The 27,891-nt window shown below is 38.8% G+C and overlaps 1 protein-coding gene across 3 annotated transcripts; it reads right to left on the reverse strand.

The window, feature by feature from the left end:
- Nucleotides 1–5,635: 5,635 nt before the first annotated feature.
- TGDS (TDP-glucose 4,6-dehydratase) lies at nt 5,636–27,868 on the reverse strand. Of its 3 annotated transcripts, none has more exons than XM_055360586.2 (13): nt 27,626–27,849; nt 25,414–25,480; nt 23,806–23,874; nt 22,424–22,514; nt 14,678–14,820; nt 12,679–12,777; nt 11,655–11,696; nt 11,482–11,541; nt 10,318–10,361; nt 9,577–9,742; nt 8,944–9,002; nt 7,897–7,994; nt 5,636–6,435 (listed from the first exon to the last, which is right to left on the reverse strand). In XM_055360586.2, the coding sequence occupies exons 1-13, from the start codon at nt 27,709–27,711 to the stop codon at nt 6,365–6,367; spliced, it is 1,095 nt and encodes a 364-aa protein (XP_055216561.1). In that variant the 5' UTR covers nt 27,712–27,849; the 3' UTR covers nt 5,636–6,364. The 3 variants fall into 3 exon arrangements, with proteins under 3 accessions (XP_055216561.1, XP_055216563.1, XP_004054696.1); XM_055360588.2 differs by having other exon boundaries at nt 27,622–27,711; XM_004054648.4 differs by lacking the exon at nt 11,655–11,696 and having other exon boundaries at nt 27,626–27,868.
- Nucleotides 27,869–27,891: the final 23 nt, after the last annotated feature.

The following is a 27,891-nucleotide window of genomic DNA, read 5'->3' on the forward strand; positions in this document are numbered from 1 at the left end:
ATGGAACAGTGGCTTTCAAACATTAGGGGGCTTCTGAATTACTGGGCCCCACTCTCAGGGCTTCTGATTCTGTAAGTCTGGGAATTTGTATTTCTAACAAGGTCCCAGGTGATGTGAATGCTGTCTGTCCAGGGCCACATTTTAAAAAATTATTATGGCAAAATATACATAATGTAAAAGCCATGTTCAACCATTTTTAAGCGTACAATTCAGGGGTATTAGGTAGACTCAATGTTGTACAGCCATCACCATTATCTAGTTTCAGGACTTTTTTCATCACCTAAACAGAAACTCTGTACACATTAAACAATACCTCCTCCCTCCCTCCTCCCTCAAGCCACTGGTAAACCTCTGATACTGTGTCAATTTGCCTACTCCAGGAACCTCATTTGAGTGGAACCATACCACTTTTGTCCTTTTGTGTCTTCAAGGGTTATCCATGTTGCAGCATGTGTCAGAATTCCACTCCTTTTTCAGGCTGAATAATATTCCACTGTATAAGCCATTTTGTTTTATCCATTTATCTGTTGATGGACATTTGTGTTGTTTCCACCTTCTGGCTATTGCAAATACTACTGCCATGAGCATTGGTGTGCAGGTATCTTAGCCTCTGCCTTCAATTCTTTTGGATATACCCCTAGAAGTGGAATTGCTGGATCATATTATAACTCTATGTTTAACTTTCTGAGGAACCACCATATTGTTTTCCAGAGGCTGCGTCATTTCACATTCCCGGCAGCAATGCACCACGGTCCCAATTTCTCTACATCCTCACTGATAGGGTGTTGTTTTAAAAAATAATAGCCATCCTGATGAGTGTCAGGTGATATCTTATTATAGTTTTGATTTCCTTAATGAAATGGAGACACGTTTTGAGAATGACTATGCTAGAGTAAAACTGATGGCGTATTGTTTCCTGAACACACAGCACTATTTAAAACTTGGTGCTTTCACTCTGATGATCCCTCTGCCTGGAATCATCCTGTTTCCTCACTAACTCCCATTCATTAAGTCACAGCTCAAATGTCATCTCCAATGAGCCTTCTAGGAACCTCCAGATTGGGTAAGCTGACCTCACAGAACCCGGAAGCAACTGGGGCAGTGGAAGGCGGAGGTAAGGGAGGTAGGGGAGGGTAAGGCGTTGGATAAAAAGCAAGTGGCGCGGCTGGGCGCGATGGCTCACGCCTGTAATCCCAGCACTTTGGGAGGTGGGCGGATCACGAGGTCAAGAGATCGCGAGCATCCTGGCTAACACAGTGAAACCCCCATCTCTACTAAAAATACAAAAAATTAGCTGGGCGTGGTGGTACGTGCCTGTAGTCCCAGCTACTTGGGAGGCTGAGGTTGCAGTGAGCCAAGATTGCACCACGGCACTCCAGCCTGGGTGATGGAGTGAGACTCTATCTAACAAACAAACAAAACCAAGTGGTTTGGTTGAAAGTCTGTATAGAGAGCAATTAAACTCCAAGACCCCCTCCTCCCCTACAAATGGCAATTATCAAGGTCTACCATTTGGATTTCCCTTTAAGAAAAAGCTTGCCATTCAGCTGGCAAGAGTGCAGTTAGCCAGCAGCTTCCACTTGCAATGCCTTCAGGATCCACCTGGTCGTTTCTAAGTAGCCCCTGGCCAATGGCTGAGCACAATAGGGAACCCAGCCATTTCTGCCCAGGTGGGGCTTTTTTTTTCAGGAGATTTTGCTCTGCAGATCCCTGTTGAGCTGGATGAGATTCTGAAGCCCACTCTGCCAACCCTCTTCCTCACCCCTTCCTTTTCACAGCTGTCTGATCTACACTGCAGCCTGAAGATTTCTTCTGCCCAATTATGCATCCTCCCTTTTGTATCTTTCACAAGCATTAACTCCCTATCCTATTAATAAACTGCTAGCACCTCTAATTTGGCCTCAGCCACTACTTCCCAGAGGACCCAAATGACACAGTCACTTCTAAGAGTGGTCTAACAAAACAGTTGGTAAGATGGGTTTAGACTGGATCACTTTCTGCCTGTCTGGTCATAAGAATACCATCCTGGGTGAGGCAGGGGGCATAAACAGTCCCTAGCATAAGGTAGTGATGCAGTTGCTAAAACTTTCATGGTGGTGACTTGGGGGGAATGTTCTTTGGAAGGGGACCACCCTGCCCTGCTTACTGCAATAATTCAGGCACTTGAAAAGCTCAGGAGAACACGTCAGGGTCCTAGATTTTCCCAACCAGCGCCCTAACCTTGGCTGAAGCAAACTTAACAAACCTACCTCAGCTGGGCCTCTGGCCTGGCTGAGATAGCAAATCAAAAACAAAATCACAGCTGGGAGCAGTGATCGCATGAGAACTTACTATCGCGAAGACAGTGTCAAGAAGCCAAGAGGGATTCGCCGCCATGACCCAATACTTTAGAACCAAGGCAGGAGGATCACTTGGGTGCAGGAGTTCGAGACCAGCCTGGGCAACATAGTGAGACCGTCGTCTCAATTTAAAACACAAAATCACACCTTGGAGGAGGTGAAGATGATGCCACCCTTGAGGATCTCAAGGTTACAGAGAGGCCCCCACCAAAGCTCTGTTTAATTCACCAGTCTGGCCACTGCTAGAACTGGGTAGATCCTGGTGAAATGACTGCAGTCAAGGCCAGCTCAATTAAGGAGCAGCTCTGCTGTAAAGAAATACCTGCGACTGGGTAATTTATAAGAAAAGAGGTTTAATTGGCTCACGGTTCTGCAGGCTGTACAATCATGGCGCTGACATCCCTTGGCTTCTGGGGAGGCCTCAGGGAGCTTTTACCCATGCCGGAAGGCAAATTGGGAGCAGGCACATTACACAGTGAAAGCAAGAGCAAGAGAGAGAGGCAGTAGGGGGGATGGGGGGTAGGTGTCTCACACTTTTAAACAATCAGATCTCACAAGGACTTACTATCTTGAAGACAATGTCAAACATGAGGGATTCTCCTCCATGACCCAAACACCTCCCAACAGGCCCTACCTGCAGCACTAGGGATTACAATGCAACATGAGATTTGCACGGGGACAAATAACCAAACTTATATACCAGGTTCTGATGGCAGCTGCTGTGCTTATGTGGCATCTTCTTTGCTGAAGTGGATTAGAAGGACCCTGGAACATAGTATCCAGCCACTGATTTGCTGTATGTGTTCTTTTCCATCTCAACCATGATGATCAGAAACCAGGAGCATTTGCAGTTTCACCTTAGGGCTACGTAAGCTCTGCTCTCCTAAGAGACTCGGGTGTCCTGAACATCCTGTAGAATGTCACAGTGATCTATCACATTGGTGGTGTCATGCTGATCAGGCAGAATTAGCAAAGGTGGCTAGCACTCTGATGGCTTTGTTAATTCACATTCACCCCAGAAGGTGGGAGATAAAACCTGATGAAGATTCAAGGACTTGTCATTTCAGTAAAGTTTTTAGGAGTCAAACAATCAAGGTGTGCCAGGACATGCCCTCCAAGTAAAAGTCAAACTGCTTTATCTTATATCCCCTTCCTCAGAGAAGGAAACACAGAGTGTGGCTTTGGGTTCTGGAGGGAACACATTCCACACTTAGGGATACTGCTCCAGCTTATATACTGAGCGACAGAAAAGGCTGCCAGCTTTGAGGGGTCTGGGGCAGGAAAGAGGTCTGCAGCAGGTCCAAGCTGGGGTGTAAGCATTCCTGCCACTTGGGCTATATGATGTGGTAAACCCTATGGTGTTGGTGGTGTCAGTGGTAGAGACAGATGTAGTGTCGGTTTTATGGTGAGCCCCAGTGGAGAATAACTATGCAGGTCCCATGGTTACACCTGGGAAAGACCATTTCAGGCTCAGTGGAGAATCATGCCTTTGGAAAATAAATTACTGTGCCATGGTAGACCCAGAATACTTGACGACAAGACACCAAATGACCATGCATCTAGAGCTGCCCATAGGTACTAAGTTCACTGGGACCCACTGTTAAGGGCTGAAATGTGTCTCCCCCAAATTCTTATGTTGAAGTACTAACCCCTGGTACCTCAGAAAGTGACTATACTTAGAAACAAAGTTTTTAAAGAGGTATATTAAAATGAGATCTTTAAAATACACTCTAATCCAGTATGACTGGTGTCCTTATAAGAAGAGAAAATTTAGACACAGAGTAAAGATCATGTGAGGACAGATGATGGCCACCTGCAAGCCCAGAGAGGCCTCGGAAGAAACCATCCCTGCCAACACCTTGATCCTGACCTTGGACTTCTAGCTTCCAGATCTGTGAGAAAATTAATTTATGTTGTAGAAGCTACCCAGTCTCTGATATTGTTATGGCAGTTCTAGCAGAGTAATGTGCCCACCCACTCAGAGTCAGGTAGAGCCAGCAGCAGTCCACTGGAAGATGGAAATGGCACATCTGGGATCGAGCATGAGCAGAATGGGAGAGCACAAGTAAGTTGTAAGAGCAGGTAGGCCAGACTCCCACGTCACCACCTTAGTTCTTTATACCTGTGGCCATATAGAGGGTCCCATACAACCAACTGAAAGGAGAAGAAAAGTTGATCTTAGTTTATAGATGGATTGGCCTGTTCTGTGGGTGCAAGCCAAAAATGGAGGGTGGTTGCCTGAAAACCATGCAGGGGTGGCCTTAAAAAGAATGTGGAAAGAGAAAACCTTTCCAAGAAAAAAGTTTCGAGTAGTATCCCTGCTCATGCACTATGTATAGTAGTGACCTGTGGTGAGAATATACATTTAGTCATGACCAGTAGCCTGGCTAGCTACTTTGGGGCTTAGAAGGAAAAAGTCTAGAGGAGCAGGAAACAAGGAAGTAAAGGTTGGAGAAGCGTGGATAGGCCTATCTATGGGAGAGGGTGGGGAGTGTGAAGATCTGTGTATTCCATGTTAACACTCACTAGAAAGCAACCACCATAGCAAGAGGCACTGAACCACCCAGTAGATAAAATGACTTGGTCAGTTAACTTTAGCCAGCTTTCATCATCAGCCACCCCAGAACTACCATGATGGGCACCTGAATGGAATACGCCTCACTATACAGATGGTCCCTACTCTTGGGACCCACAGCATGAATTCTCACTTACCACAGCCAATGTAGCTATCGTCACCTGTGAATATCCAACCTGCTGGCAATAGAGACAAATACTGAGCCCCCAATATGGCACTATTCTTCAAGGAAACCCACCAGCTACCTGGTGGGACATGAACTCCATTGGGCCCTTTCCACTGTGAAAGGGCTAGTAGCTGATTCTCACAATAGACATTTTCTCCACATGGGTTGGGTTTGCCTTTCTGCCCGCACAGCCTGCCCAATTTTGCTTCCTCCTTCTTTTATCATTATAGTCATTACTTTCTCTCTGCATCTGCTTCCTGTAAGACTCAACTGACACACCTGTCTTCCCTCTCTTTCTCTCCAGAAAGGGGAAATTGGAGACACTGAATAGAAGAGGTATGGACTCGGGGATCCCTAAGCACAGTGGGAGGCTGGTATTTAAGGGTATTTTTAAAGTGTAAGACTTTCTAATGAGGAATTATGATGCCTCCATACCAAAATCTGCATTCTTAATAGAGGGCCACCCAGTTTCTTTTCCCTTTCTCAACCCAATAGCCAATCACTTACTTTTTCAAGTCATCTTAAAGTCTTTAGGGCAAAGAAGGATTAAAAATATATAATCAAATTTTTTTTATTTTTCTACAGCAAAATAAAAACATTATTTTAAAAAGCAATATTCTACATTAAATACATTAAGATATTGACAATTTTATAAATAAAATCATTTTAAACAGTAAACACATGATAAATTTCTGATACAAGGTTTTACATACGTTAATTGTGAAAATATAAAAACTTTACACCCTTCTTTTAAAAAGCATTCAACGTAATCAATTTTACAAAATTATCAATTTAAAAAGTGTTAGATATGCTTCTGTTTTGTTCCATTATTAAGGCAATGATAGCATATCAGATCTTAAAAAAGAAATGGTGAATTAGGGCCTAAGACATCCTATATTGCCTAAAAACGAACATTTCAGAGACTTTCTTAGGCACTGAGTTCAAAACCAGTGAAGGTTGCCATCTGCCTAGCACCACTACCCCTCATGGTTGTCCGAATCAGGAGACTTCTTCCTGGCTACCCTTAGGGAGAGTCTTCTACAACTATTATTTCCTAGTTTCTAGGAGAAAGGGTTTCAGAAAGAATTTTGACATTTAAATTCTATGCCAGTACTGAAACTCTCCCAAAGATTGAGGCATTCTGCATTTGAATTTTATACAGAAAGTCATGAATCTAATTCCAAAAGAAAAGAGTGCACTTCATTTGGTCACTTAATTTCATACCACTTGGCGAGGTAGGATAACTTTCTTCTTTGACAACTGTCTCGACTATATAAATGGTGATTATACCGGAAAGGGTTCTAATGCCTTTTCCGCATTCTTCCAGTTGTGAAAATTCTCTCTGTACCATTCAACTAATAGGAAAAAACAAAAGACAAAAAAAAAAAAAAGAAAAAAGAAAAGAAAGAAAAACTAAACATCAGTTAACCAACATTTACTGAGTTCCTGCTAGCTAAGTCTTGCCCATCAGCTAAGCAGCAGACAAGGGCTGACTAATGATGTAAATAATTTGATTTTGAACTTAACAATGAACTCAATCAGAAGACATTTAAATCACCTAAAAAATTTATGATTAAAAATCAACCATTTTTTTCTTTTTAACTTCTAAAGTCATTCAATACTGAACTTGGTATAAATATATAAGATTCTGATTTTAAGGAATTTGGGGTGTGGGAAATAAGTCATCTGCCCTGGTTTTAAGGTTATTTTATATAAAAAAGTATAATACAGTGTTTAGTCGTATAAATATCGTAACACTGTGTGAGAGGCACAATGAGTTGATGTGAACTTCCTTGCATTTTTTTTTTTTTTAAGAGATGGGGTCTCGCTGTAACCCAGACTAGAGTGTGGTGGTGCAATCGTAGTTCACTATAGGCCCAAACTCCTGGGCTCAAGAGATCCTCCTACCTCACCCTCCTAAATAGCTAGGACTACAGGCATGTGCCACCATGCCCCGCTGATTTTTTTACTTTTTGTAGAGACAGGGTCTTGCTATATTTCCCAGGCTGGTCCTGAACTCCTGACCTCAAGTGATCCTCCCACTTTGGTCTCCAAAGTGCTGGGATTACAGATGTGAGCCACTATGCCCAGCACCTTCCTTCTATTAATATGTGAAATTATTTTATATTGCTATACTATCAGTAAAAGCTTTTTTAGTTTAAAGAAATCTGATAGTTTTAAATTATTTTTTGTTTCTTAATATTTGACTTAAGTATTTGTATTTCAAGCTCTGAATCAAAACTTTTCTTTTCTACATCTGGGTAGAGCTTTTCTCATGAATACATTTCTAAATACAGCTTTAACGTGTATACACAGACTTTATATGCACTTTTAATAGATTTTTCTGCACATACTAAATTTATTTCCTTTGTTGGTTTCAATATAAAAAGCCTCAAGACACAAAAAAGACTGCATCTATATTTCACCAACTCTAAGATGCCACTGATGGATCATTATTTTACATACATGTAAAAAAGAAAAAAGCTACAATAATAATTATAAGACACCAGTGATTATAAAAATACATACCTTTTAGGAGTGTGAAGAAAGTGAAAAAATATGTACTTCAGAATAAATAATATAGGTATTTGATTAATGCTAACAAGATATGTGAAGATTGATCAGAAGTTGGTTTATAAAATTCAAGATGCTTGGGAAACACAGGACTGCTACTAGAAATATATGAAATGTGGCAATTTGAAAAGTATGAATGATTCAACACAATATTCCACTGGTTTGTATAATGTTCTGGAAATAAGTTATTTTTCCTTTAAATTTTTCTGACTTGCCCCCAAAATGATTAATTCAAAACATACTTGTTTTCTTTATTCCTTCTTTCCAAGGCACTTTAGGTCTCCATCCTAAGCCATGTATTTTTTCTGACTTCATTGGGTATCTCATGTCATTGGTGGGTCTTGGAAAACAAAACAGATTTAAAATAATATTGTAGATATATATTTACAAATTTAGATATTAGGAGATATGTGTTTATGCATTTTTACCACAACCCAACTTTTCTCTTTACAAAACTTCCCAATAGGTTTTCTGCAGAAAGTCTGTAAAATCAAGTATATATTTAAAAAAAAAAGTCACCCATGCCAGGTGCCTAACCCTCTCTGTGTCTTGTCTTCTTGTTTCAGCCATGATCTAGATATAAGTGAAGTACCTGACACATCCAAAAAACTCAACAAATGTTCAATGACTAAATAAACAAATACACAAAAACTTATTAGAACTCATATGCCAGGCTGTGGGTCAGGTATTTCATATACATTATAAATGTTAGAATACTTTTATAAGAAAGATGTTATTATTGGCCAGGCAAGGTGGCTCATGCCTGTAATCCCAGCACTTTCAGAGGCCGAGGGCAGATCATGAGGTTAAGAGATTGAGACAATCCTGGCCAACATGGTGCAAACCTGTCTCTACTAAAAATACGAAAATTAGCTGGGCGTAGTGGCGTGTGCCTGTAGTCCCAGCTACTTGGGAGGCTGAGGCAGGAGAACTGCTTGAACCTGGGAAGGCGGAGATTGCAGTGAGCCGAGATTGCGCCACTGCACTCCAGCCTGGCAACAGAGCGAGATTCTGTCTCCAAAAAAAAAAAAAAAAGATGTTATTATCCCTATTTCACACTGGAGGTTTGAAACTTCAGACTCAGAAAGGGTCAATAGTTTTTTAAGTCACATGGCTAGTAAGTAATAATGCTATACTTAATTTGTATGGTACTTACGATTATGAAAAAAATGTTTTACCAGAAAATTCAAAACAGATAAACTAGTTATTGGTCAAGTCCACATATTTTATAATTTTATAAGTACCTAAGATTTCACAACCTTTCCCCAAGGTTTTAACTTGTTACTCACCTATCATTAACATAATCAACCCAATTTTCCATTTCAGACTCTGAATTGGGCTCTTTGATCTGTCAAAATGGAGAAAGCTTTTGAGTCAAATTATAAAATGAGATCAGAGAATAACAATAGTATTTAATGGCTGATTACAAAGAAAACAACTGCCTCATAGCAGGGAAGACAGCTAAAATGAACATCATTTTAGCAACACTTTCTATACTTTATAACCTAAATTCCATCTGAAGCTCAGATATACACATTGGATTTTGGTTATTATTCAGTTCCTCTTTCTATTAAACTAAGATTTAAAATTGATGTCCCCTAATATATATGGACATTCATAACTACTAATGTAATTATTTTATATATCACTGTTACTTGTTTTAAGACACAATTTTATATTTCTGCAAATGACTTATGTCTTACAATTAGGGAATGCACATTTAGTGAATTATTTTTTCCTGAAAAGCTGTTACTAAATAGGTGATACAACTTAATTTAAGACACATATGGTACACATAATCATTAATTTCATTTTCTACTTGCTTACTTTTAAATTAAGTAAGCTGTATGCTTCTGATTTTGACTAATGGTCACTGCCACTAACAATTTTGAAAATACCAACCTTTTAAAACAGATACATACCAGTTGTATTAGTTCTTTGGCAAGCTGGACAACTGACATTTCAAAATTGGTTCCGATGTTATAAATTTCACCTGGTTTCCCTTTTTTGAGGACAGTGAGAAATGCTTCTACAACATCAGTAGCATAAAGGAAGTTTCTTGTTTGAAGCCCTGACCCATGAATGCAACTAAAGAGATTAAATGAAGTGAAATCATAAAGTGTAAAAGGGTAAACTCTCCTAAAGCATTGACTGGGTACTACAACTCCAGAGAAGCTAATTCCCATGGGGATCCCAGAATCTTTACTGAAAATACAAATTCTCGTAGCTTTTCTAAATTTTGTTCATAATTCTTAATCTCCAAACCTTCTGAGGGGACTCAGTAGGAAAGTGGCAAACATATTAGTGACCCCTGTGAAATGTGTATTCAATTTTATGTCATAAGTTCATTTTAAAGAAATATCTACAGTTCTATGAATTAAATAAGTCCTTTGAGAAAGTAAAATTATATAAAAAATAGATTTCAAATTTTAATGCTATAATTCAAAGTTCTATGATAGGTCATTAAGATCTGAAATTATCTCAACAATTATAAAAATAAGATACAGATTATTTTAAAAACTATTACACTGGAGAAATGATTCTTAAATTTAGTGGGACATTCAATTCTATGGCCTTTAAGACTTTATGATATTTAAGAAAGTGTCACCAAACACTCTAACATACCAGAAAAGCATATGGGTAAAAAGGTAATAATAACATACCATTTCCTGTTGTGCTGTAGCAAAGATATAAATTTTGGAATAACCTAAAAGAATATTTAAATATCATTTCAGACTGGATATTTACTCATTAGTATGAATCTGAACTCATACCAAAATTAAAAGCTTATTAAGAAATATGCATATGGATTGCTTCTAATTATTTTTATCAGTTTATTAAAAAACCTACTATAGTATTTGATATGTAAAAGAACTCCTAGTTTGCCATTTCATAAAGACAGGTTACTTGAAGATAAAATGATCTAAATAGGGGAAAAATGCAGAAAAAGTCTTCATCAGACAGTTGGTCTCATCATAAAGCTCACCTTTGTGCTGACTTCATAAGGGCAGATATTTGCATCTTACTTATTGCTTTACATATAGCACCTATGCATTAAGTGCTTCAGGAATTTATAGAAAGTAAATTCCAGTGCTCTTGGATTCAAAGAAAACTTAAATTAAGCAAAGTAAATATTAATAACTGCAGGTCATGACATGGCCCTTTCCTTTGGGCAAACAGATCAATGCAACCAGCTGGGAAGCAAGAAAACCCAGTCTCCAAATTTAGGCAGAGTAGCCGAAGTTATATAAAATCAGGCTTGATGATATAGAGCCAACTGCACAGGCATTTTCAGCCTCTAAACTACATTTTTCATTCATTACTTGTAGTACTTTCTGGAAGATATTCATGCCTACACAATAAAGATGAGTTGAGGCACAGTTAGCCAGCTGACACTAAGACAGTTAATGTATACAAGCTTCTTGCATCACTCTCTAGCTAGCTTTTGACTTTCTGTATACCCTGACATACTGGTCTGACTGTAAACAGGGAGTCAACTGTAGCGTGACAGTAGAGGTAGAAGTATTCTATAGTGCTTTAGAGTCTTTAAAAGTACAAGGTATTTTCACATATATCATTCTCATTGGATCCTTCAAAATCCCTGCTAAGTGGTGAAGCCAGCTGGTGAGTGTCAGCCAGCTTGAGACTTAAAACTCAAGTCTTCAATCTCTAAGTCTGAAGGAATCTGCAAGTGGTGTTATACAGCATATAAAATTATGTATAATTTACAACATATTATTTTAGACAAATAACTGAAAAGAGGTTATTTCAAACAATGAGAAGTTACAATCACTGAAAAACACCATAAATTAAGAAGTAAAATTTACCTTTTCTGGATATTGATGTGGTCCATAAACATTACTGCTTCTTGTGATAACAACTGGAAACTTAAAAGAATATCCAACATTAAGGCTTTTAAAAAGGTCTAATAATAATGATTATTTTAAAGATAAGCAGAATTTCAAAATATGGACACCTTTACCTAAATAATTCCACACACCTTAAGGTCAAAGGGAAGAGATTTTTTCCTAACGTAAGGTTTCTAAAAAGGAGAGAATAGGATTCAGATAAAGGCAGAGGTTCCAAAAGAAAGAAGAGGAATATTCTTTTATTAGTACAAGAAGATAAACACAGATGGCACAGGTTTATAAGTCTGACTGATAGCAAAACACTGAAGAACTTTCCAGTGGATTATTTTAAAGACCACCTCAAGGACTCTTAAGTTGGCTCTCTTCATTGTACCAATCCCTACAAATAAAAAGAGCTACTATGAAAGTGAAAAGGACTGATGCCACCAGAACTCAAATGGTGAGGGAATCTTTAGGAATTCCAAGGCTTGCCTCTCTGACCCAGTCCCTAAAAACTCACAAAGAGCAGTGGGAAGCCAAATGTAGGAGATTCAAGGTGAGGATTCATATGGGGTAAGGCTCCCATTCTGACACTGTCAGAGCCACCAGGGGCAAGTCTACTTCCCACTCATGAGGAGCCACGAAAGCCAAATCATGCAGACAGAAGCACTTGGCAGAAAGGGGATCTGTCTTCCCTCTGTCTTCTTCCACTCATAGGACTCCAACCTCACTCTGATTATAGCTGTAACACTCTACCTATTACTGAAATAGAAAAAAAAATGTATATTCAACATTCAAGTTATTCCTTTAATGATGAACTGAATACGAAGAGGTCGGCCCTAATTTGTCCACACAATAGAGGAAATTAGTTTTTAAAATTCCATAATATGTAAATTTTCTCAATCTATGCCTTCTACTCTAAGCATGCTGCTAAAAGCTGACTTGGGCTGGGCGTGGCTCACACCTGTAATCCTAGCACTCTGGGAGGCCGAGGTGGGCGGATCACTTGAGGTCAGGAGTTCGAGACCAGCCTGAGTGTCAGATTGCGACTGTCTCCAAACAATAAATAGAAAACTTAAAAATCTTTTGAAAAAAAGAAAAAAAAAAGCTGACTTGGAGTTTTAACACTTAAGTCCAAAGGAAAATGTTTCAAGAGTTTCTGCAATCAGTTCTTACCTTATATTGTTCCCAGTAAGACTGTACAAAACATTCAGCAGCTGCTTTAGATGATGCATAAGGATTTGTAGGTTGTTTGGGTGAAGATTCATCAAATTCCTATTTTTAAAAATATATATTTAAAAAAGTGGTACGCATATCTTAAGTATAGAAATCAGAGCATATGTTAAAACTTGAAATGTCAATCACCAAATTCTAAAAGCCACTTCTTAAATCCTATGTGCCTGGTGTTTTCCCAAGGACATGTGGTAACTTCTTTAATGTGCACAACAATCCTATATAGCAGAGAGAGAGAACAGCAAGTGTAAGAGCCCTGAGACAGAAGCGTGTCCAAAGGAATTGCAGGAAGGCTGATGTGAGGCGAGAGACAGTGGGAGAGGAGGTCAGAAAGCTAGAGGAAGGCCAAACCCTTGAAGCCCACCGTAAAACAATGACTGATTTTGAGCAGAGTAATGCCAGGTCTGACTTACATTTTAAAAATCACTCTGGCTACTGTGTTGGATCTGATGTAGGGTGGCAGGGTGCATGCAGAAAGAAGTTTACCTGATAAAAATTGCAGAGAATTGAAAAATGGTTACTTCTTGGAAGCAGAATTGAAAAATGAGAAGTGGTCAAGGTTTACTTTTTCTCAATGTAAGTCTTTTCAGACTATTTGATTTTCACTATGTATGTGTCTTGGTAAAATAAGTAAATTCATAAATAATAAACAAAATGAGGTCACTGCAGACACCAATTATAAAAATTATAGACAATGGAGTCTCCTTTGCCTAAAAAGTATAATATTTACACATGATTTATCTTAAAAAATAGATTCTAAGGCTGGACACAGTGGCTCATACCTATAATCCCAGCACTTTGGGAGGCCGAGGCAGGCGGATCACCTGAGGTCAGGAGTTCGAGACCAGCCTGACCAACATGGAGAAACCCCATCTCTACTAAACTACAAAATTAGCTGGGCATGGTGGTGCATGCCTGTAATCCCAGCTACTCGGGAGGCTGAGGCAGGAGAATTGCTTGAACCTGGGAGGCAGAGGTTGTGGCGAGTCAAGATTGAACCATTGCACTCCAGCCTGGGCAACAAGAGCGAAACTCCCATCTCAAAAAAAAAAAAAAAAAAAATAGATTTTGATTTTTACAAGAATTTTACACTGTCTCCTTGAAATTCCAATTTGTTTTCCTGACTGAAAGGGAAAGATGAACAGGTAGTATGCTGCAGCCTAACTTATGCTTTGGTCCATGGAATGACATTCACCATATTTGTAAGAGTGGGACAAAAAGGTGAGATCTGCAATTCTCTTGCAAAATTACAACTAAATCTGTACCTAAAGAGAATTCTGGGGCATGAAAAAATAAATGAATAAGTCTCTACCAAGACTAGGCTGTTGTTCCCCATTTGGGGAGGTATCACTTGATCTGAACAGAGGAGACAATGGAATAACATTCTATGACGGTTAACACTAAGTGTCAACTTGATGGGATTGAAGGATACAAAGTACTGATCCTAGGTGTGTCTGTGAGGGTGTTGTCAAGGGAGATTAACATTTGAGTTAGTGGGCTGGGAAAGGCAGAGCCACCCTCAATCTGAGTACGCACCATCTAATCAGCTGCCAGAGTGGCTAGAATATAAAGCAGGCAGAAAAACATGAATAGACTAGACTGGCCTAGCCTCCCAGCCTACATCTTTCTCCCATGCTGGATGCTTCCTGCCCTCGAACATCTGATTCCAAATTCTTCAATTCTGGGACTCAGACTGGCACTCCTTGCTCCTCAGCTGGCAAATGGCCTATTGTGAGACCTTGTGATCGTGTGAGTTAATACTTAGTAAATTCCCCTTTATATATCTATTCTAGTAGTTGTGTCCCTCTAGAGAACCCTAATACACTCTGAAGAGTGCCACAAGTGTATATAATTTGAGGATGAAAAAAGCCCAGTGTAGGTTTAATAAAACTGTATCATGGTACATGGTTAAGTAGGTAAAATATACATTTCCTAAGCTCACCTTATCAAGACTGCCACCATATACTTCATCTGTGCTGACGTAAATAAACTTCTCCACTCTGGCTTCATGAGCAGCACTTACCAAAACGTGAGTGCCATAAACATTAACATAGGTAAACTCAAAGGCACGTACGAATGAAAGATCTAAAAGAAAAGAGTGAAAAGCTAAAACAAGTCTACCCAATGGATAAAACAAATGCCAAATGATGGACTCAGGTTTAAGGAGAGTACTAGTCACTGTTCTTCATTTACCACAGCTGCAACAGTTATAATAATAACATACACAGGCAGTGATATTTATGATTTCTTTAAACCTAAATTACATAGTACATGTAAATTCTTAGAACCCAGAAAACTATCAGTGTTAAATTTGCAGGAAAGTTTGTTATTCTATAAGGAAGAAAATTTAAAAATAACACATGAAAATTTAAAATGTTCTTAAATTTAAAAAAATTATGAATTACAGGAATACGCTTTTTAAGATCAATCTGTTACTGCTGAAAGCAATAAATGCTGAATGAGTTATTTAAACATAAATTCACCTTAAAAGAACTGAACCTCTATAACCAGGAAATGGAAGGAACTTCCTTAACGATGAATCACAATCCAGAAGCAATAATGGAAGAGGCTGATAAATTTGACCATATAAAAATTTTGCATGGTTAAAAAACTAAAAACAAATTAAAAAGACAAAAATGACAAACTGGGAAAAACCATGTGAAATTACAGAGATAAAGGGTTAGTATCGTCAATTTATAAAGAACTTTAAATAAATTAAGAACAATCCTATAGTAAAACAGGTAGGAGACATAAACAGTTTAGATGAAGAAATATAAATGGATCCTTAAGATTACGATGATCAACGTCACTTACAGTAAGAAAAACCCAAATTAAAAACTCAGAGATACCACTTCTTACTTATCAGACTGGCAAAAATTCAAAAAGTTGACAAATCACTTAGTTGTTGGGGCTGTTAGGCAAAAGACACTTTGTACACTGACAATGACGATGTAAAATGTTTACAATTCCCTAAGGAAGGAAACTTGGAAATATCTAGTCAAATTACATAGGCATTTCCCTCTAACCCAGAGTTATGGGCTAAACTGTGTTCTCCCCATAATTCATCTTAAGGCCTAACCCCTTCCCCCAGAACCTCAGAATGTGACTATATTTGGAGATAGGGCTCTTAAGGAGGTGATTAAGTGAAAATCAGGTCTTTAGGATGGGTCCTAATCCGATCTACCTGGTGTCCTTAAAAGAAGAAATGTGGACTCACTGTGTGTTTTGGAATAAAGTAAATGAGTAATTAGGATGGTGCTGTTGAGAACCAAGGTGTTCAGGGTATGGAAAAGATGATATAAATGAAAGACTGAAGAACTTAAACAAAAACTCTCAATGCGGATTGGACATTTCAGTATAAACCCATGTCGTATTTAATCTTAAGTAAATAGGCAAATAATATTCCCTAGTTTTGTTAACTGAAAAAGCCTTGAAACAGTGTCCAATCAGTTAATAAGCACTCCCAGTGCCCAGACTGTGGCCTCTAAACACCATTTCCCACCAAAAGGAACAATGGCTCCTGACAGAAAGGGCTGATTCCAGATATAGGGGGAAAAACACTGAAGATAAAACTGAAACATCCTATCAAACCAGAAAGTTAGATGGTTGTCAAAGACTGCTAAGGTCAGGTCAAAAAGTATTCAGGAAGCAACTAGAAGAGCCTCTCAATGGCTAATGGTGAGTCATTTTGAACATAAATAAGAAAAATAACTGCAAATGATTAAAACAAAAAAAATCAAATGTGTTAAAATCTACAAATTCATAGCAATATTAAGCAAAAAAACGAGGATGCTTGGAAACCAACTCATTATAGTAAAATCTACTAAATAAATAAAAATAATCAGGCACTTAACCTGGCTTTTCCATAACAATTAAATCTCAAGGTAACCAAATAATGTATAAGGAAAACTTTTTTTTTTCTCTCTCTCTCTGTTGCCCAGGCTGGAGAGTAGTGGCACAATCTCAGTTCACTGCCACCTCTGCCTCCCAGGTTCAAGCCATTCTTGTGTCTCAGCCTCCCGAGTAGCTGGGGTTACAGGTGCCCACTACCACGCCCAGCTAACTTTTTTGTATTTTAGAGATGGGGTTTCACCATGTTGGCGAGGCTGGTCTTGAACTCCTGACCTCAGGTGATCCACCTACCTCAGCCTCCCAAAGTGTTGGGATTACAGGCATGAGCCACTGCGCCTGGCTGGAAAACTTTTTTTTATGTAGATATTCCAGGTATAAATGAAGAATGACATAATTAGGATATCATTTTGTAAACCCCTAATATAATGACTACTGACTATATAAAATAGTAATAATGTCATCTAGTGGAAATAAAAAAAAATAATAAGATCAATTTAAAATTCCAGGCAGGACATGGTGGCTAATGCCTGTAATCCCAGCACTTTGGGAGGCCCAGGTGGGTGGATCACCTGAGGTCAGGAGTTTGAGACTAGTCTGGCCAATATGGCAAAACCCCGTTTCTATTCAAAATACAAAAAATAAACCGGGCGTGGTGGCACACGCCTGTAATCTCAGCTACTTGGTAGGCTGAGGCGCGAGAACTGCTTGAACCTGGGAGGCAGAGGTTGCAGTAAGCTGAGATCACAACACTGCACTCTGGCCTAGGTGACAGAACAAGACTCTGTCTCAAAAAAAAAAAAAAAAAATCCAGATAAAAACTGAGTTAAAAATAGCTAAAAATGGAGTTGGAAATTAAATGGGAAGAGGGCAAAGGTTTTGATGAACTTTACACTTTGATAAGCTAATTACACATCTGTAATTTGTAGAGTAACCACTCCAAGAGTACAAACAGAACATATAATTTCCAAACTAGTAGAGGGAGAAAAAGAGAATAAGAAAAATTCCTCAGTCAAATCCTTAAAAAAAGCAAGCAAGCATTTTTTTAAAATAAACAATTTTTTACAGAGGAATAATTCTTTTTTTTAAAAAAAGTAAGCAGCAACCAAGGAAACAGAACAGGTGAGAAAAGAAATACAATAAGATGGTAGAAATAAATCCAAATATAGCAACAAACTAAACACTGAGGGTAAATATCAAGGATGGTCAGAATGGGTTTAAAAAAATCAAAATCCAAATACATGTTGTTTACAAGACATGCAGCTAACCCATAAAACTAGAGAAAGTTTGGAAATAAAAAGATGGAAAAAGTATCATGAAAACACTAACCAAAAGGGAAGTAACACAGCTATATTAATGTCAAACAAAATAGATTTTAAAGCAGTACACATCACCAGGGAAAAAAGATCACTTCATAAGTATAAAAGGTTCAATTCACCAGAAATATACAAGAGATTTAAAGAACATCATTAACCAACTTAACCTAATGGGTGTGTAAAGAACAATGAACCCAATGTTTGCAAGTTAACATTCTTTTCAATACACACACGATTTACAGAAAGTGACCATATACTGAGCCAAAAAGCAAGTCGTAGCATCAAGGACTACAATCATAGAGTACGTTATCTAATTACATACAATTAAGCTAGAATTCCATAAGAACAAGAAAACCCATACATGTTTGGAAATTAAGACATACGTGTCTAAGTAACCCACGGATGAAAGAAGAAATCAAATTCTTTTTTTTTTTTTTTTTTTTTTTTTTTTGAGACAAGGTCTCATTCTATTGCCCGGGCTGGAGTGCAGGGGTGCGATCTCAGCTCACTGCAACCGCCACCTCTTGGGCTCAAGTGATCCTCTCACCTCAGCCTCCCAAGTAGCTGGGACTACAGGCACATGCCATCATGCCTGGCTTTATTTTTTATTATTATTTTTTGTAGAGACAGGGTCTCACCATGTTGCCCAGGCTGGTCTGGAACTCCTGGGCTCAAGTGATTCGCCTGCCTTGGCCTCTCAAAGTGCTAGGATTACAGGTGTTAGCCACTGCACCCAGCAAGAAATCAAACTCTTAAAAGATAATGAAAAAATACATATGAAAACCTGTGGGATTCAGATAAACCAGTATTTAGAAGTAAATTTATAGTCTAAAATGTATACATTAGAGAAAAGGTGAAAATTAATAAGCTAAATATATCACAAAGATTAGAAAAAAGAATAGAAAGTAAGCCTAAACAAAGTAGAAATAATGAAATAATAAAGGTAAGACCAGAAATTCATTATATAGAAAACAAACATGCATAAGAAAAGATCAACAATGTCAAAGATTGTTTTTTTGGAACAACAATGTCAAATGTCGTTTTTTGGAACAACAGGGTGGGAGGTTTGCTTTGCTGGTATAAAGAATTATTATAAAGCTACAGTAATTAAGACAGTGTGATAATAGTATAAGCACAGACAAAGACCAACAGAATTGAATAGAGCCGAGAAACAAAAGCATACATATATAAACATTTGACCCATGACAAAACTGACAATGAGGAAAAGTCAAGTCTTTTCAATAAATGATTTTGAGTCAAATTGATATGGATATGGGGAAGAAATCTAAATGTAAAAGGAAAAACAATCACTTTTAAGAAAAGAATTATAAGACAACATGTCCATGACCTTGGAGGTGGGAAATGAGTTCTTAAGACAGAGCCGGGTGCGGTAGCTCACGCCTGTAATCCCAGCACTTTGGGAGGCTGAGGTGGGCGGATCATGAGGTCAGGAGATCGAGACCATCCTGGCTAACACGGTGAAACCCTGTCTCTACTAAAAATACAAAAAATTAGCCGGGTGTGGTGGCGGGCGCCTGTAGTCCCAGCTATTCGGGAGGCTGAGGCATGAGAATGGCATGAACCCAGGAGGCGGAGCTTGCAGTGAGCCAAGATTGCGCCACTGAACTCCAGTCTGGGTGACAGAGCAAGACACTCCATCTCAAAAAAAAAAAAAAAAAAAAAAAAGACAAAGAGCACTAACCCTAAAGAAAAAGGTAAAGATAAATTAACCCACATTGAAATTAAGAACTTTCACTATTAATAAGACACCACTGAAAACGGGAAAAGGCTGGGCGTGGTGGCTCACGCCTGTAATCCCAGCACTTTGGGAGGCTGAGACAGGTGGATCACCTGAAGAGGGTGGCTCGTCTGAGGTTGGGAGTTCAAGACCAGCCTGGCCAACATGGTGAAACCCCATCTCTATCAAAAATACAAAATTAGCTGGGCGTGGTGGTGCATGCCTGTAATCCTAGCTACTCAGGAGGCTGAGGCAGGAGAATCGCTTGAATCTGGGAGGCAGAGGTTGCAGTGAGCTGAGATCGTGCCATTGCACTCCAGCCTGGGCAATCAGCGAGACTCTGTCTCAAAAAAAAAAAAAAAAAAAAAAAGAAGAATGGAGAAAGGCAAAGCAGACTGAAAAAAAGGTAGCTGCAAAAGGCTTGGATCCAAAATACATAAAGGACTTATAAAAATCTATAAGGAAAAAACTGACAACCTAATAGGAAATGGTCACGAAACTTAAACGGAAATTTTCCAAAGAGGATATACTAACAAAGAGAGGGAGAATAGTCCAATAAACAAATGGAAAGGTTTTTAACTTCATCAGGGAAAAATAAAACCACAAAATTGACACAGCAAGTGTTGGCAAGCATCTCACAAATTGCTGGTAGAAGTGCACAACTGCTTTTATCATTAACCAAGTAGAAGGACTTGCTTTAACAGACATGAAATCATTGTGTTCGTCAATATAGTGCGTAATCAGACAGGCAGAGACAAATAAATGAAGAGAGACAGAGATAACAAAAATAAACTTGATATGATGGAGGGCAGAAACTGGTGAACTTTTCAATAAATGGTACAGGAACAATTGGTATTCACATGGAAAAACATGAAATTGGGGTTATGTAAGAATTAATTTCAGATAGATTACAAATGTAAACATAAAAGACAAAATTATAAAGCTTTGAAAAGATAATATACAAAAATACATCTTCGTGACCTTGGGGTAGGAGAGAATTTAAGAACTGAAAAAGCATTAAGCATAAAGGAAAAAACATACACTGCAAACATCTGTTCATCAAAACACACTGTCAAAAAAGTGAGAAGATAGGCCATACAGAGAAGGCTCTGTAACATATGTAATGATAAAGAACTAGTGTCCTGAATATATAAAAAACTCTACTTGCCATTTTTTCTCATTGAAACTTCTCTTTCAATGAGAAAAAGGTAAACAATCCCATTTTAAAATGGAAAAAAGATTTCTTTTTTTTTTTTTTAAGACGGAGTCTCTCTGTCACCCAGGCTGGAGTGCAGTGGTGCAATCTCAGCTCACTGCAAGCTCTGTCTCCCGGGTTCACGCTATTCTCCTGCCTCAGCCTCCCGAGTAGCTGGGACTACAGGCGCCTGTCACCACGCCCGGCTAATTTTTTGTATTTTTAGTGGAGAAGGGGTTTCACCATGTTAGCCAGGATGGTCTCGATCTCCTGACCTCGTGATCCACCTGCCTCAGCCTCCCAAAGTGCTGGGATTACAGGCGTGAGCCACCGCACCCGGCCAAAATGGACAAAAGATTTCAACGGCATTTCATAAAGGAGAAATCCAAATTACAAAAAATCATATGAAAAGTACTTAATCTTATTAGTAATCAGGGAAAATACAAATTAGAAACATGAGACACCACTACACAGCAGTAAAATTGGCAAAAATGGAAAGACTGACAAAACTAAGATTTGGTGATATCTGGAGCAACAGGAAGTCACACACTTCTGGAGGAGTGGAAGTTGGTATAATTACTTTGGAACATGTTTTGACATTATCTCAACGTGAAGTATGCAGATCTTATGATCTGTTATATAGCCAAATGTAATGTATACTTATGCATCATGATACATGTTCAAGGTAGTAGTGCTCAAAATTGCTCCAAAGTGTAAAGAACCCAAATGGCCATCAAGAATAAAGTATATTAAGTAAACTACAGTGTATGTGTATATATGTATTTTTAGACTGGAATATTATGACACTGAAAACAAACAAACTGTATCTATATCCAACTCCATGGATTAATCTACATGGATTCTGAAAAAACAAAAAAACCTCTACATATCATTATATATATATATAAAATATATATTTAACATACATTAAGTATATTTATATATATAATATTAAATATACATATATTTAAAAACAGCCTAAACTAAGCTGTATTGTTTAGGGATAAATATACAGACAACAAAAGTGTAGACAAAAGCAAAGGAAATTATAACTTTAAATCTGGTAATAGGCAGCAGTAATATTTACTACTGAAGACGATTCAGCAACATTCTGTCTTTTGTTCAGGTGACAGATACATGGGTACTCCATTATCATTATTTAACTGTATTTCTAAATGCTTTTGAATATGTTATATTTCACAATAAAACTGTCAAATTATTAGAAAATATCTAAAATTCACAAAATGATATAAATAATGTCCATCTGCATACCCACGACAAAATTTAAGAAAAACAACATAAAAAATACAGTTGACGGCCCATCTCCCCGTTGCTCCCCTTCACTATCCTGAATTGGTTAAACTCAAGTTTTCAGACAGCAGTCAAGGTTGTATTTCACTAATATAGCCTCGCAATGCTAATAAAAGTATCTAAAAAGTGCTGAGTTTATGGATAACACAGTCACCGTGGGCTTGTTTTTCTAGTACAGTATGATATATCCTCTTTCAAATATAAGTATTGTTAAGTATTGGGGGGGCGAGGGCGGGGAGAGAACTGCCAATCATAACTGTAACATAAAACAATGCTTACCTACATGTGTTTGTGCGGCAAAATGTAGTACTATATCTATTTTCTCTGTTTCAAAAAGCAGTTTCACAAAGTGAGAATCACATATGTCACCCTATATGAAAAAGCAAACATGAAAGGGCCTAGGTTTCATACAGCACTCTCATTCATAACCATTTTTACTATAACATCCCCCTACCTCCCACCTCCCTGTTTAATAGAGAATGCCTTGAAAATTCAACTAAGTGCTCAAACAAGGATACCAATGATGTATTTATTTCTCCAGCATCTTAGGATATTAGATATTCAATTCAAACTATTTTTCCAAATAATATTTTAATGAGCACCAACAACTACTAAGTACCACGCTAGTGTTGTCCACAACATTTTTGCCAACCCAAGGCCACTATATTAATACAAAACTTTTTTTAGCATTTTTTAAAAAACCTTTCAGATAGCCATTATTAAAATATATCTTAGGCTGGGTGTGGTGGCTCACGCCTGTAATCCCTGCACTTTGGCAAGTTGAGGCGGGCAGATCGCTTGAGCTCCAGAGTTTGTGACCAGCCTGGCCAACATGGTGAAACTCCATCTCTACTAAAAATATGAAAATTGGCTGGGCATGGTAGCAGAAGCCTGTAATCCCAGCTAGTCAGGAGGCTGAAGCAGGAGAATTGCTTGAACCCCGGAGGCAGGGGTCGCAGTGAGCTGAGATCATGCCACTGCACTCCAGCCTGGGTGACAGATCAGACTCTGTCTCGAAAAAATATACTGTAACAACTGGAATGATATTTTGAAAACACATTTTATCACAATTAAGTAAAATTATGGTACTTCTAATGTTTATATGTACATTTAATTATTCTAAAAATATGTATTCTCGACAATTCGTCAGTAGCTGAAGAAAACACTTTCATACAGAATAGAATTATGAAATGGTTGTTAGTATATTCTTTAAGTTTTGTAGTTAAAAAGAGAGTTTATAGAATAACTTTAAAAAACACATAAGTTAAATAGTTTCATTTGACAATAACATTTCCCTTTGCAAATTAATGAACTGATCCTGTGGCTTATACTTTGGACTTGTCTAAAAGTGAGACTTCCAGAGTCAATCAACCTTCATGGGGAAAGACTAGGGAGGAACTAAAATACAAACCATGTGAATTCAGTCAGCTACTGGTAGATCTGCAAAGGTACCAAAAATCACATGTAGCTTTGTATGTGTTGTCAATCAAAAGTAGTATCCTCTAGAGCACATGGTAATTTTGGAAATTAACTACCTGATCTTTTAAAAGGTCTTTAGTGTTATTTTCAAGCCCACATTACACAAGTTTGTAAAGTACAAAGATACTATAATCTCTGCAAGACTAAAGAGGCACGGTACAGTTACAAGAAAATGTTCATACCTGTATAAATTTGTAGTTCTGTTTGTTAGAAATGGTTTCAAGATTCTTCAAGCTTGCACAGTAATCCAGCTTGAAAGAAGAGAGCACAGAAGGGGCAACACAAAAAGTGACATTAGCTTTTCCAATCAAATACCAATTTATTTTAAAGACTACAGATGTTACTGGTTACAATACAAGAACATGTCCTCTTAAAGTGTGTTTGCTCCCTGTCTTTACACTATTTTTTTTTTGAGACGGAGTCTTGCTCTATTGCCCAGGCTGTAGTGCAGTGGCGCAATCTCTGCTCAGCACAAGCTCCGCCTCCCAGGTTCACGCCATTCTCCTGCCTCAGCCTCCCAAGTACCTGGGACTACAGGCACCCGCCACCATGGACCGGCTAATTTTTTGTATTTTGTAGTAGAGGCAGGGTTTCACCATGTTAGCCAGGATGGTTTTGATCTCCTAACCTTGTGATCCGCCTGCCTCGGCCTCCCAAAGTGCTGGGATTACAAGCGTGAGCCACCGCACCCAGCCTGTTTTTACACATTTTAAGTTTCTGACATCTTAAAAGTAAAAAACAAGTAATTGTTACCTTTTCAAAGTACCAAAAAACAAAACAAAACAAAAACCTTTTCATAAATCTCTACTTTAAAAAATGTTCCTAGCTGGGGGTGGTGGCTCATGCCTGTAATCCCAGCACTTTGGGAGACTGAGGAGGGCGGACCACAGGTGAAGAGATTGAGACCATCCTGGCCAACATTGTGAAACCCCATCTCTACTAAAAATACAAAAATTAGCTGGGCTTGGTGGCATGTGCCTGTAATCCCAGCTACTCAGGAGGCTGAGGCAGGAGAATCGCTTGAACCCAGGAGGTGGAGGTTGCAGTGAGCTGAGATTGTGCCACTGCACTCCAGCCTGGCAACAGAGTGAGAGTCCATTTCAAAGGAAAAAAAAAATGTTCATGCCAAAATTTGCCTGTAGCCACTGGTGGCTAGAAAAGTTTACCATTTCTTACAGAAAAGGAATTAGTGATTGAAAATAATTACACCTGTGTTATACATATTATAATTCATTATACCTATTCCTCTAACTGTTGGTATATTGGTGATACAGAAAAAATTCCTGTCCATAATAGCAAGTCAGGCAAAGCTTTATAAGAGTTAAGGGTTATTCTTATGATGGATGTCCCAATTACCCTGATTTGATCATTACACATTGTATACATGTATCAAAACATCACCATATGCCCCATAACAAGTACAACTAAGATATGTCAATTAAAAAATAGAAAAAAAATCCAATTAAGGCTTATAATCACCAAATTGCCTTATGAATTTTTCTTATAGTTTTTTTGAATGAAAATCCAAAAAGTCCATTTGCAAAGTAGCAACTGAAAAAAACAAAATAAAACAAAAACTTTATTTTGTGGACCAACATAAGAAATGCAGGTTTCAAAAACTTTTATATAAGATTAAATACAGCATGAGCACATTACTATACAGAGCCTCTGAATTGCTAAAATGACTAAACAAAAAATTTAAATATCAGCATGACAAGATTCTAGTACTTTTAGAAAACATAAATTGAAATGTAATTTCAGTGCATGATGATCATTTTTATAAAACTCACCTTGTCTAGATTTATGATCATATAGTTTGGATAATCTTCCACTAAAGAGACAATCATATGTGATGCACTATTGAAAAAAAGTATATCTTGTTAGTGAAAAACTTTAACTTCCCTAAACTCTTGAATATTTTCCTAAGGTGTTGAGTACTAGGAAAATACTCAAAGATAACTTTAATTTTTTCTAAGATAACAGAAAACATAACTACACTAAATATACACACATGCAAACTTTTTACCAAACTTCTCAACAGTATCTATAAACAAAAGTTTTACATTCCATTTAGACTATGCAGAAGAGAGAATGTACTGGTTCTGGGTATAGGGGAAAAAATCAGTTTAACCAAATGATGCCATCCATACAGGTACAAGTATCAAGTAAAGTGGAACAATAAATGGGAGCTAGTCAGCACAACTATACATGCCTATAGCATGCCTTTTCAGGAACTGCAGATATAAGTATGTAAAAATGAAATTACTATGAGCATAGTCAGTTGTCTATATTTAATAGTAACTTCTGCAATTGCTATTTCTTGGTATAAGATTTTGGTAATGTTAAACCAGAATCCTCAGGAGGCTTCTAGACTAAACCCAGGATTCCCAGGCTAATAACAGCTGAAACCATTCTGAGTTGGATATCCACAGTGGGTCCTGGGCTTCAGAGGACCCTAAAGGGGAATCACAGGCATATCTCAGTGAAATGATCTACCAGATTTACCACGTATACTTAAAATGTTGGGCTCCCAGGAAAGGGGAGCCCTTGACCAAATTATGAACTTGAAGTTTGTATTCGGCATTCCTTTCACAGCACTTTCTAAGTCACACCCTTCCTGGACCCGCACTCTCACACAAGTATCACCCTTTCATGCCTATAGTCCTCTTTCTCATTAAGTGAAACTTGCCAGCCTGATGCTCTCCCCCAAGTGACTTGTCGGATTAGAAGGGGTGATTTAATGTGCAAATGGCCATAAACAGGAATCCTCACATTCCCACTTCTTCCACTAGCTACTGAATTCCTTGAGGGGAGGATGGGAGAGTTTCCTGTTTATTACTCTTGCATTCATCCATTCCACAATTACTAAAGACTTATATAGAATGGGCCAGGCATTCTTCCAGGTGCTGAATGAACAGTAGTCTCTGTCCTTATCGAGTTTGCATTTTAGAGTGGGGATACAAGCAATAAACAAGCAGACACAAATCCGCAATATAATTTCAGGTAGAGGTTAAGTGTGCTAGTTGGGAGAGGGGCTATTTTAGATATGGTGGTCAGGTAAGAACTCTCTGAGGTGCTATCTGAATAAAAACCAGAACTGAGTGGTGCAAACAGCCTAAGGAAAGGGGAAGCAAGTGCAAAGGCCTCAAGACAGAAGTGTGTATCTTGGTGTGTTCCAAGAACTAAGAGGGGAAGCATGGCAGGTACAGAAAAGCAGATCAGGTTGCAAAAGTAGGGCTTGGGCACTTGAGTTTTCTAGATATGGTAGAGTTTGGGCTTTATTCTTAAGTGTGGCAGGAACCACTGAAGTAAAATCCTGCTCCTAACATGATCTGATTGACTTAAGAAACACTGACTTGTATGTGAGCAACAGGCTTTAAAGGAACATGAGTGGACGCAGTTATGGCCAACCAAGAGGCTACAGCAGCAGTCTAGGCAAAAGATGACGGTAAACATGGGCTAGGGCGGAAACGGTAAAGTGGTGAGAAGTGGTCGCCGTAAGGATATACTTTGGAAGTAGAGAGGACTTGCTGCTCGAATGTGGGTCTGAGGAAGAAAAGGGTGTCAACAGTGGATTTGTAAAAGTTTGCTGATTACATAGATGTCCTATTATAGTCCTCAAATCGTTTTGGGGGTGCCTATATGTACAGGGCCCATCGTGGGGTGTGGGTGCTCTAGGCTGGAGGTGGGAAGCAGTCGGTGAGCAGCTTAGGGTAACTTGCACGCACTCAAGGAGTGACATGGTGAGCACCTCCGGCCACAGAAGGGCGGAGAGTAACACAGCTTTGGAAGAGGCGTTTTAAAGAAGTCACAGTTTCAAAGCAACCACTTCTTCGCAGGCCAGAGAGAGAAAAGCTGGTCCAGGTCGTGCATTAGGACCCTCCCCATATCAGAATAAGGACCCCTCAAAGCTGGACCCAAACTACCTAGGGCAAGCAGAGCTGCGGGAAAAGGTAGGGGCTTCTGGGGAGCCACTGCTTGGCTAGCGGCGCCATTACCTACATGAAACCAGCACCGCCGGTCACCAGGACCCGCTTCGCAAAGCCGCCGGGAGGACCCCACGGTTCCTCCCAACACGCCGCCGACATCTCCCAGCTCAGCAATGCCTAGTACCGTAAAGCGTATGGTCTGAAAAGCGCTGGGAAGTTCCGCCGCGACCTTTTGCGACGCGCCTCGCTCGCGGGACGCGTTAACAGAGCAGCCAGCGGCAGCTTCCGGAGACTGCTGTGTGGCCAGTTTCTGCCCGCCCACTAGCGGGCTGGGCGGGG

This window comes from Gorilla gorilla, chromosome 14 (genome assembly GCF_029281585.2).
Source record: "Gorilla gorilla gorilla isolate KB3781 chromosome 14, NHGRI_mGorGor1-v2.1_pri, whole genome shotgun sequence".
Taxonomy (NCBI): domain Eukaryota; kingdom Metazoa; phylum Chordata; class Mammalia; order Primates; family Hominidae; genus Gorilla; species Gorilla gorilla.